The sequence below is a fragment of the Eptesicus fuscus genome, chromosome 5 (genome assembly GCF_027574615.1).
Source record: "Eptesicus fuscus isolate TK198812 chromosome 5, DD_ASM_mEF_20220401, whole genome shotgun sequence".
Lineage (NCBI taxonomy): Eukaryota > Metazoa > Chordata > Mammalia > Chiroptera > Vespertilionidae > Eptesicus > Eptesicus fuscus.
The window spans coordinates 24,669,963-24,682,016 of NC_072477.1; the positions used below are offsets into that span (position 1 = coordinate 24,669,963).

A 12,054-nucleotide genomic window follows, 5' to 3' on the forward strand; every position below is an offset into this window, starting at 1 on the left:
TTTATTTTTTCCTTTCTTTCTTTCTTTCTTTCTTTCTTTCTTTCTTTCTTTCTTTCTTTCTTTCTTTCTTTCTCCTTATTGTGCTGACTTTTCAGATTCACTTGTACATTGCAATGTACAAGGGTTTACCTGTATGTAGCAGGAAGAATGGAAAAATATATCTACTCCCTATTTCCATAAAGTCCAAATTTATTTATTTATTTAAATCATTGACCGGCTGCCTCCTGCACATTGAGCCCACAACCCAGGCAAGTGCTGTTGGCTGGAATCAAACCCAGGACCCTTCAGTCCGCAGGCCGATGCTCTATCCACTGATCCAAACCAGCTAGGGCCTAAATTTATTTTTAAAGAATATTTTGCCTAGTGTTTCTGGTTATTCTCAGTGGGTGGGCTAATCTTTGACAAGCTATATGCCAGTACTGTACATGAAGACCTTGGTCATGTTTTAAAAATCCTCATGATTCACACTGATAGCATTTATTTTGGTTTGTTCTTCATAAACATAACTCTTTTAACTACTTTCTAAATATTCATCACTATACTGTCCTCTTAAAAAAAATGTCAAAGAGACTGAAAAAATTCAGTGTTGGGAACAAAAAATGCTAGTTAGAATATATATCCTCGTTGGACATTACTAAGAAAAAAAACTTATTTTTAAAAATGGCATATGGATATTGGGTAGAAAATTTATTTTAAAAATCTGACAGAGGGGCTGTCAAAATAATTTATATATATGTGCATAGACATATTCTAATCTATTTTTATCTGTGGCATAATGTATAGAAAATATTCTATACACACAATAATCATCTCCATCTTCTCTAATGCTAGGTGGTGCAAAATTTATCACAAAAGTATAAAGCTTCATATTGGGTATTAAACTGATAATAAATGCACCTGTTTTGACTTGAGATTGAGATGAATTTCAATTATACAGGGAAAGACTCTTCACCGCAGTGCTGTTTGTAATAGGAAAAGACTGGAATCAATCCAAATGCCTATCAGTAGGAAAAGTGATGAAATAAACTATGGTATAGCAATATGACAGAATATTATGTAAGAGTAAAAACAGTGGGAAAGCAATCCATGTACTGACATAGAAAGATTTCCAAAATATATTGCTAAGTAAAAAAACCCAACGTGTACAGCATGCTATCCTATATAATAAAGAGCTAATATGCTAATTAGACCGAACAGCAGAACGACCATCCAGATGATCTTCCGGACGAAGCCACGGCTGCAAGGGTCGAGCCCCTTGCACGAATTTCGTGCATTGGGCCTCTATTATTTTGTATAAGAAAATGGGGAAATAAGCTATGTATGCATATTTGTTGATATCTGTATAAAGAAACATAGCAATACGTAAATAAGATAAAATAAAATAAAACTTTGCTGAAACCGGTTTGGCTCAGTGGACAGAGCGTCGGTCTGCGGACTCAAGGGTCCCAGGTTCGATTCTGGTCAGGGGCATGTACATTGGTTGCGGGCACATCCCCAGTGAGGGGTGTGCAGGAGGCAGCTGGTCGATGTTTCTCTCTCATTGATGTTTCTAGCTCTCTATCCCTCTCCCTTCCTCTCTGTAAAAAAAATCAATAAAAATATATTTAAAAAATAAAATAAAATAAAACTTGGTAACTATGGAGGAGGAGAGGAGATAGGAACAAGGTAGAACTGGGATCCCCTGGCATAAACACAATTAATTTTTGGATCATTTGAAGATAATAGCTAGTTAAGTCCTGTAGGAAATAAAACTAGTTTAACTTTTTATTTTAAAGCTGAATTTAAAACACAATCCACAATATAAAATTAAGAAGACTGAAATATCTGCAATCAATTGTTCTGTCCTTTTTGGACTGTGAACCAAACAATCCTTACTGCATGTCTTACTAGCCATGCTTAGCTCCATCCCTGCAAACTGCAGTCCTACCACAGCCAAAGACTTCCAAATGCTATGTTATCAGTCATGATAACCATGGGATCTTACTTCGCACTAGAAAGGACTTCACACAGTCATCCAGCCCAGCCTCAGCTGGGGAAAGAGCTTGGATGAGCTGGTGCCGAGTCAACACTACTTGCGAACAGACAAGACAGAGCTCCTAGTGCAGCTGCTTCTTCCCCTCACCTGATGACTATCAAGGCCATTTCCTCGCTGACAATGTACTGGGACATATGCCGAGTTGTCTGGAACCAATCTGGTGGCCAGGGGAACTTTAAACATGCGTTAGCTGATATCATAATCTAAGAAAAGATTAAAATTTCAGGAAGGGTAATTATTTTGCCAAAGCTTCATTCGTAGAAAATGTGTTTGGAAAAGTGTTTTCCCTATGATTCTTTGTTTAAATTCAGCTGCCCACATCAAAGAAAGTGGCTGGTTCAAATCCATTTGTCCTCAATAAAATAATGCAACAGGGCAATGAAATGGCTAAGTCAGTAAGTAATGTTACCCATGTCCTTAATCAAAGGATGAGTGCTATTCATTATCTACCAAACATTGCTTCTTTCCTTACATCTATTCTTGAGATATATATTGCAGACCTAATTAGGTACTTTTCCCCTTTAATTTCAATAAGTTGAAGGTTAACTTTTTAAAGAAAAGAGAAGTCAATATTTTCATTTCTTTGCACCAATAATAAATACCTAGAAAAACAGTACAGATACTCATTTAGGTAAAATCACTACCGTGTACATAAAACTTGACATATCCTAATGAAAACAGGACTACTCATTTTCTCTACTGCAAACTGGCCATTGTACTTTAAGTATTTTTAAGTTCTGCTCTGGTTTTATTTGGGTTTAGCATGTTATACTTAATATTGGGCATTGAAGCCTGGAGCAATAAAGCATGGAGCCAGCTGTCCAGTTCTTCTCCCTCTCACAGGAGGGAGGAAAAACAAGGGCAGCTGTCTAGGGCAGTGGTCGGCAAACTCATTAGTCAACAGAGCCAAATATCAACAGTACAACAATTGAAATTTCTTTTTTTTTTAATTAATCTTTATTGTTCAGATTACAATTGTTTCTCCTTTTTCCCCACATATCCCCCCACCACCCAGTTCCTACCCCCCCTCTTCCCTTACCTCCCCCCCCCCCCGCTGTCCTTATCCATAGGTGTATGATTTTTGTCCAGTCTCTTCCCATACTCCCCACACATACACCCCTTTCCCCCTGAGAATTATCAATCCACTCCCATTCTATGCCTGATTCTATTAAGTTCACCAGTTTATTCTGTTCCTCAGATTTTTAATTCACTTGACTTTTAGATTCACTTGTTGATAGATATGTATTTGTTGTTCATAATTTTTATCTTTCTTCTTCTTTTTCCTCTTTTTAAAGAATACCTTTCAGCATTTCATATAATGCTGGTTTGGTGGTGATGAACTCCTTTAGCTTTTTCTTATCTGTGAAGCTCTTTATCTGCCCTTCAATTCTGAATGATAACTTTGCTGGGTAGAGTAGTCTTGGTTGTAGGTTCCTGCTATTCATCACTTTGAATATTTCTTGCCACTCCCGTCTGGCCTGCATGGTTTCTGTTGAGAAATTAGCTGATAATCGTATGGGAGCTCCCTTGTAGGTAACTAACTGTTTTTCTCTTGCTGCTTGTAAGATTCTCTCTTTGTCTTTTGCTCTTGGCATTTTAATTATGATGTGTCTTGTGTGGTCCTCTTTGGATTCCTTTTGTTTGGGGTTCTGTGTGCTTCCTGGACTTGTAGGTCTATTTCTTTCATCAGGTGGGGGAAGTTTTCGTTCATTATTTCTTCAAATAGGTTTTCAGCATCTTGCTCTCTCTCTTCTTCTGGTACCCCCATAATTCTGATGTTGGTTCGCTTGAAGTTGTCCCAGAGGCTTCTTACACTATCTTCAACTTTCTGAATTCTCTTCTCTTCATGCTTCTCTGGAAGAGTGTCCTTGGCCTCTTTGTATTCCAAATCTTTGACTTGACTCTTGCGTTCCTCTAGTCTGCTTTTGGGTCTCTGTATAATATTTTTTATCTCAGTCAGTGTATGTTTAATTTCTAGTTGGACCTCATTGAATTTATCGGCCTTTTCCATGAAATTCTTGAAAAACCTTATAACCGTGGTTTTGAACTCTATGTCCAGTCGCTTGTTCTCCTCCATTTCTTTGGTTTGTGATCTGTTTCCTTGCCTTCTCATATTTTCTGCTTCCCTAAGTTGGTAGGGTAGTTTTGTGTACTAGGTGTCCTATTGGTTCAACGGGTCAGCCTCCCAGTTACTTGAGGTGGACACTCTTGGTGTACCCTTGTGTACTGTGTGTCCCCCAGCAGGAGCTACAGCAAGGGCTAGTTTTCTCCTCCTTTGCTTGGGCGGTTTTGGAGCAGTCTGACTGGAGCTGCAGTTGGTTAAGCTGCTCCAGAACAGGCCATTTATATGCAAAAGCCGCTGTGTGGAGCCGGGGCGGGTTTGTAGAATGTGCGGGGCGGGACCTCAGGGCGGGGCCTCAGGGCTGGGTGGGGTCTTAGGGCGTCACTAGGCTGGGGCGTGGCCAACGGCGATGGCTGCCGTCAGCCATCTCTGCCTTTCCAGGTTTCCAAGTCCCCGCGTCCCGCGCTCCAGCGCAGTAAACAATGATTGCTGGGCGCACCACTGCAAAAGTCACTCTCACTTTCCGACCCGATGGCCAAGAGTCCAGCTTCTCCCCGTAGGTGCCTGGGTCCCCCGAGTGTCCCCAGAAACTGGATTTCAGAGTGATCGGGAGCTTGTCTCCCTGCGGGTTGAAGAAAAGCCGCGCACCCAGCCGCCCGCCGCTGGCCCGATTCGCGTGCCTCCGTACCTCAGCTTTTCAGCGATTGTGCTTCTTTCTCTTCTTAGTTGTAAATCTTCCACTCAGCCAGCTTTCCCGTGGTTCTGGGTGGTAGACGTTTTTGTCTTTTAGTTGTATTTTTGAAATTGTTGTGTGAGGCAGCAGATTAGTTGTTTAACTATGCCGCCATCTTGGTTCCTCTGAAATTTCTTTTGAGAGCCAAATTTTTTAAACTTAAACTTCTTCTAACACCACTTCTTCAAAATAGACTCGCCCAGGCCGTGGTATTTTGTGGAAGAGCCACACTCAAGGGGTCAAAGAGCCGCATGTGGCTCGCGAGCTGCAGTTTGCCGACCACGGGTCTAGGGTCTAGGGTGATGGGTGCAGAGTGTGGGCTCTCCAGGTCCAATGCCTGGATTTGAGACCGCCTCCACCAGATCCTAATTGTGATCTGAGGGTCTTTCAGCCTCTTTGTGCCTCAGCGCTCCAGTCTGTAAAACAAGGACTACAATAGCACCTACAGCAAAGGCTGCTGAGTAGTAATTAAAAGAATCCATGCAAATTGTTCATCCAGTTGCCTGCCTTAGTCACTCTTCAATAAAAATACCTATTTTTACTTTTCTCTTGTATGCTTCTCACACTCCTGCTCAGCTGGACTGCTTGCTGGCCTGTGTCTCTCTAAGCTTTGTTCTTATTCTGAGTCTAGACCCTGGTACTGCTTATTCCCTGGCCTGATGAAATCCTCTTTCTTTCCAAGGGCCTCCTCATCCTGATCCATCTGACCAATCCTGACTTGGCCCCATTGGTTTGCACCTCCATTGCTCTTCATTGGCAATTCTTGTATTATACTTATTATATTAAACCTAACTTCCATTATAGTAACTTATGACCTTGTCTCCTCCCTGGTTAAGGACTGTGTCTTACCAGCCTATTTATTCTCTACAGTATTTAATAACCTTCAAAGAGTGGTTGCTCAATAAGCATTTATTGGATTTGAAGCAGTTATGCTTACTTGTGAAAGGAAGCATAATGCATCCTACTGAGAAGAGCAGCTCTCTCATGGGATACTTATCAAGATTAAATGAGATAACGCATGTAAAAGGCTACTAACCAGTTATCATTATCAATCACAGCTACAATTTCTTCAATGTTCACCACATCTGGCTCTGTACTAAGTGCTTCACAGGTGTGAATGCAAACAGGGCCTGGCCCGGCATCCTCATATTCCCCTCGCACAGAGGAGGTGAGATAAAGGTGTTATTTAAATGACTGATGAAGAAAAATAACAAACCCAAAAGTAACAACTGAGTTGGCCATTTATTAAAAAGTTGGCTTGAATAGATATGAGATTCCTGATATTTCACAACATAGCTTTGAGGATCAAAAAAATTCAAGATACACCAAAGTATATGAAAAGTTGCAAATCTTAAAAACAAAAGGTAGTATTAGGCAAACTGGTATCCAGTGCTCAGGATTGCTAAGGGAAAATGGACCTGGGAACTTTCAAAGTCTCCATCCTCCCAACTATAAAACAGGCCAATAACCAGAACCCACCTCATGGAGTGCTGAGGATGAAATCAGATGATGCCGATAAAGGGCTTAGAATCGTGTAAGTAAACATATATTCAGGTATTTTCTTTCATCATAAGAGATGCTCTAAATTGTCTAATTAAGTGAAGATCTAGGATCATGATGGATAAACTATATTCAGACTGGATCCAAATTTTCTGAGTCACAACCTGTTCTAAATTCTTGGCAGTGTGAAATCATTGGCAGGTCAGTTTCATCTTCTTACTGCCCATTACATGAGAATGGAGGTGGACATCAGTATATAGTGAAGGGCCCAGAAAGTCTTCAAGAAAGAGAATGTGAAAGCTTGAGTAAATCACAAGGCATATGTTCATTTCTAAAACTTCAGGAATTAAAATGCCTTTGTCAATTCCAACATACATATCAGAGTCTAGACAAATAAAAACCAAATTTTTGTATTTCTTTCATATTTTATAGATATAATTTTCTTTCATTTGTTCTTCTGTTCATTTCAGCTTTTAAAAGTGGTAAAATGAGAAATTAAGGCACCAAAGATCTGAAAGGCAGAATGCCACAATATACCAAGCAAATAGTTTTCTTCTTCCAAGCATAATTATCTAAGCTGTTTAGAGAAAACATTAAAGAAATCACTTAAATAAAATTTAAAAGGAGATTCAGAATTACCTTTTAGTGAGTCCAGTTTCTCGGTATCACACCGTGAATCTTTTCAAATGTAAAGATGTACAAAGCATGACATTTTAAGAAGTGATGACATAGATGGAAACTCAAAGGGTTTTGCAATGACTCCAATGCATTATCTACTGCACTTATAAGCATTTCTGTTTTAAAATCTGTATTTGTAAAGTTGGCCAAATAATCTTTTTCTCAAAATGAGTCCAAGCCATTGATGAGATTTCCTACCAAAAAAAATGACTCCCCAGACAAAATGCCTAAGTATGTGTCTGTTTTTTAACAGTATAATTCTGGCATTGAAAGCTATGAAGATATAAATGAAACAACAGAGGCTAAGTGGGGATGTCCCTTGGTCCAGCTATATATATTTTTAAATACATTTTATTGATTTTTTACAGAGAGGAAGGAAGAGGGATAGAGAGCTAGAAACATTGATGAGAGAGAAACATCGACCAGCTGCCTCCTGCACACCCCCTACCGGGGATGTGCCCGCAACCAATGTACATGCCCTTGACCGGAATCGAACCTGGGACCTTTCAGTCTGCAGGCCGACGCTCTATCCACTGAGCCAAACCAGTTTTGGCTTGGTCCAGCTATATTGCTGCTCGTATAAAATAGCAGGTTTTAAATTCCTAGACTCCACTACTCAGTAAAATTTCCAAAATAAAACTGGGAGACTCACTTAAATTGCCAAATTTTATTTATGCCAGAAAGGCATTAAAGAAAACAACTGATACATATTATTACCATTAATTTATGAAGGAAAGTATATTTTAATACCCCTCCACCAGGATTAAGAAGCCCATAATTTCAGAATAATGAATAGTTTTGTGAATTAAATAAATTTAGCTTTAAATTAAACTCATTATAGTGTTATCATTCCTGTGTTGATGGTACTTAAGAGTGTTCACCACAGATCAGCCCCACCTCTGGTCCAATATTTGTAATCACAAAGAGAGGCATAAAATGTGCCAGAGATCTCATAAAATTTATACAAGTGGGGCACCCATTTTTTACTTAATGTGGTTAAAACAAAGGGAAAATGGCAATAAATACCTCCTTTATATAAAACTAGAGGCCCAATGCATGAATTCGTGCATGGGTGGGGTCCCTCAGCCTGGCCAGAGATCAATCGGGGCCCATGAGGGCTGTGGGAGGTTGGCCAGGGGAAGGGGCCTCAGGAGGTTGGCTGTGGGAGAGCACTGACCACCAGGTGGCAGCTCCTGCATTGAGTGCCTGCCCCCTGGTGGTCAGTGCATGTCATAGCGACCGGTCGTTCAGTTGTTCAGTTGCTTAGGCTTTTATATATATAGATAATCTGTCCTAATGTAGAATTTAGAAAGTCCCATATATAATTATCAATGTCTAAATGTTGTTATTCTCCTCAAAACTGACAGTAACTAAAAAGACTGAATCCATCAAGTTGAACCTAATCATTTTTCTACTCCTCCTTTGTTAGAATAAAAGTTCAAAGTATTTATTGGAAGACAGCCCCCAAAATAGTAAGTTTATGCATCAGTAGTCATCTGAAGCATTCAAACTGCTTCATATTTACATGTTATAAACATCAATGCTCACAGCCTATTTGAAATAAATATATGGGATAGACATTATCTTTATGACAAATGAAATGACTAGACAGAGAGCAATGATTAGAAAAGTTACATCCAACTATTGGCCCGTGATATAGTTCTATTGGCTGAATTAAAAGAATAAATATACCTTGAAACTAATTTTTCTGAACTTCCATTCATTTAATTAAAAAAAATGGAAATTTTTTATTAATTATAGAAATACCATCAAAATTTGTTCATAAAATGGCATTTGTATTTTGACCAAATGGTCTCCACATTAAGGTATAGGAAATATGGAAGTGAGAAAATATTGAGTATTTTCATTTTGTTACTAATTAGAACCCACCTTTTTAAAGTTTTATATTTACTCTTGGCTGAAATACTTTGTTGGGTATACTAATAGTCTTTAACATTTTAAGCTTTTAAGACAGTGTGTTGTACTAGCTAACAGTACAGGCTTTGAACTTATTAACTGTGTGAAGTTGGACTTACTAATTAATCTCTGTGCCTCAGATTCTTCGTCTCTAAAACCATTCTCATAGGGTTGGGAGAGTAAATGGGATAACATATTTAATTTACTTAAAATGGAGCCTGGTGAGTGGGTTCATTAGTGTTAGTTATTATTATTACTGTTATTGCTACTACTTATTCCTAGAGTACTTCAAAAATCCACCACATTTGTGGAAGATTACCAAGAGTTGAACAGAGTTTAAATATCATATCCATCAATGCTGACATAGAGAATTTTAATCAGATGAGAAATGTTCAGAGTTCAGAAAGTCCAAAAAAAAAGAAAATGAGTAACTGCAAAGAAAATACCCTTCACAATAAAGGGCATCAGTTTTCCTTGTCAAAATAGAACTATGAAGGTCTATGCTCTGGAAGCCTACAGAAACCTGAGCCTGAAGCATGTGCTCTGGCAGCCACACTCACCCCTTGTTCATCCAGCTTCAGGAGCTGCTCTGTGACTTTGGGAGTGTTGAAGGCCAGCCGCAGGCACTGGACACTGAGCTCCGGGATCACGTGCTCCAGCACTTCTTTCAGGGGCAGCCCCCGGGCTGTCGAGTGCTTTGCTGTTGAGGGTATGGCATCCTCCAGGACCGAACCTCTCAGTGTCAGGAGCTGAAAGAGAGGGCCGCTTCTGTTAATGACCTCCAGAAAGGAGAGAGTCCGCGTAAATTCCTAGGCTTGAAAATGTGCACATGCCATAAGATTTTATTCACAAACACACTGTCATGCTTATAAATACATGCAAGTTTCTAAAAATGTATGTTATGCAATGATGCTTTCTATTAGAATGAAAGAGAGATCGGTTTGTATTTCTATTATCTTGATGTTATTTACTAAAAGCAACTGGATTGGCATGACCATGTTCTTTTTTCTTTTGTAATTAATTTTCTATTATGTTTTAATTGATGTTTTGAGAGAGAGAGAAGGGAGAGAGCAGAGAGAGGGAGAGGGAGAGAGAGAAAAAGAGGTAGAGAGAGAGAGAGAGAGAGAGAGAGAGAGAGAAACATTGATGTGAAAAACATCAATTGGTTGCCTCCCATATGTACCCCATCCGGGGATTGAACCCGCAACCTGGGTTTGTGCCATGACCGAGAATTGAACCAGCAACCTTTTTTTTTTTCCATTTTTTTTTTTTTTCCAGAGAGGAAGGGAGAGGGAGAGAGAGAGAGAAAGAGAGAGAGAGAGAGAAACATCCATGATGAGAGAGAATCATGGATCGGCTGCTTCCTGCACGCCCCCTACTGGGGATGTGCCCGCAACCCAGGTACATGCCCTTGACTGGGAATCGAACCCGGGACTCTTCAGTCCGCAGGCCGACGCTCTATCCACTGAGCCACACCGGCCAGGGCGAACCAGCAACCTTTTGATGCATGGGACAACACTCAACCAACTGAGCCACACTGGCCATGGCATCATGTTCTTATTCTTGATGTATTTATTAACATGAAAAATTAATAGCATGAGAAGTCCCTGCACGAAAACTAAGTCTTACTTTATTACATACTAGAGGCCCGGTGCACGAATTCGTGCATGGTGGGGGTCCGGCTGGTCCCGCCCCCGATCAGGGTGGGGGGCCAATCAGGACCGGGGCCAGCCAGGGGAGGGGCCATGGGAGATTGGCCGGCCAGCCCCGCCCCCCACAGTGTGCGTCATAGCGACCCGTCGTTCAGGTCACTTAGGGTTTTATATATATAGATGCCCGTCTCACAAAGTCAGGAGCTATGGCCTGAAACTGACATCTAGAGCATTTTTATCAAAGGGCTTTTGTTAGTTTCTTTCTGTGAAGAGCCTCATAAAGATATTACAATGAATCCACATTTAAGGATTATTTTTATTGGATAGAAAAAATTACACAAAAACTAGTGAAAAATAAACATCAGAGAGGGAAAGGAAGGGATCAAGGAAGGCAGGAAAGAAGGAAAAGAGAAAGGGAGGGAGGAGGGAGGGAAGGGGAAAGGAAGAGGAGGAGGAGGGAGGTGGGAGATAGAAAGTACTACTTTGGGCATTACGTGTGTAGTAATGAACAACTCAGATAAAAATTCCATCCTCACCGAGACAGAAAAAGAAAAAAATAAGAACAATATGTGAGATAGTGTTAAGTATTCATGAAACAATAAAGTCTGGAATTGGATATGAAATTTTAGATGAAGCCCCCTGTGAGTTATGAGCAAAGGCCAGAAGTAAATGAGAGAGCTCTGGCCAACAGGATGCCTGGGAAGAATATCACACCGCAGACGAACAGGGAGCATCCAAGACCCAAGGCGGGGGTGCCCTGAGACTGCCCAAGAGGAGGAGGCCAGTGTGGCCGGGACAGACTAATGAGGGGAGTTGGACATGAGGTCCTGAGCAGATGTGCCTGTCTCCTAGGCTACCAGGGAGACTGGCTTGTACTCAGAGGCAGATGAGAAACCAGTACAGGACTCTGAATTGAGGATTGACAAGATCTGGATTACATTTCAAAAGGATCACTGCTGGGCCAAAGCTGGAAGACAGTTCTCAGGGAAAGATGATGGTGGCTTGGCCCTGGCCCAGACCCAGGCAGTGGAATGGAGAAGTGGCTGAATCCTGGACATATTTTGAAGACAAAGTTAACAAATTCTGCTTATACTTGGGGGTGTCAAGAGGGAGGAGAAGATTTGGGAGTGGGGGTGGATGTAGGAAAAGAGAAGAGTCAAGTGCAGCTTGAAGGTTTCTGGCCTGAACAACCAGAATAATGGAGTTGACATCAGCCAGACATTAATTTGAACATGAAAACAAGTGGTAATGGCTTTTTGAACCATGAACAACATTTGACTTGGATGTTTCAATCAAAAGCTAGGGAAATGGATGCAAGGGACCTAATGCATTCTCATGGATCAGCAGGAAAAGGACATACTATAAGACCAGGGACCCGGAGGGAGGTGCTGGTGCAGCACTCCAGGCCAAGGTGGCAAGAGAGGAAAGAACAGAGGTGGGAAGGAAGAGTCAGTGTGGGTCACCCAACCCAGCTAAG

At 40.7% G+C, this 12,054-nt stretch overlaps 1 protein-coding gene across 4 annotated transcripts in view; it reads right to left on the bottom strand.

Annotated features, from left to right (window-relative positions):
- SIPA1L1 (signal induced proliferation associated 1 like 1) overlaps positions 1-12,054 on the bottom strand; it is a 135,788-nt gene that overhangs the window by 102,354 nt on the left and 21,380 nt on the right. For all 4 annotated transcript variants that reach the window (XM_008138885.3, XM_008138884.3, XM_054715946.1 and 1 more), the window contains exon 3: positions 9,486-9,674. In XM_008138885.3, coding sequence (XP_008137107.1) covers positions 9,486-9,674 — 189 coding nt within the window. The remainder of the gene's footprint in view (positions 1-9,485; positions 9,675-12,054) is intronic.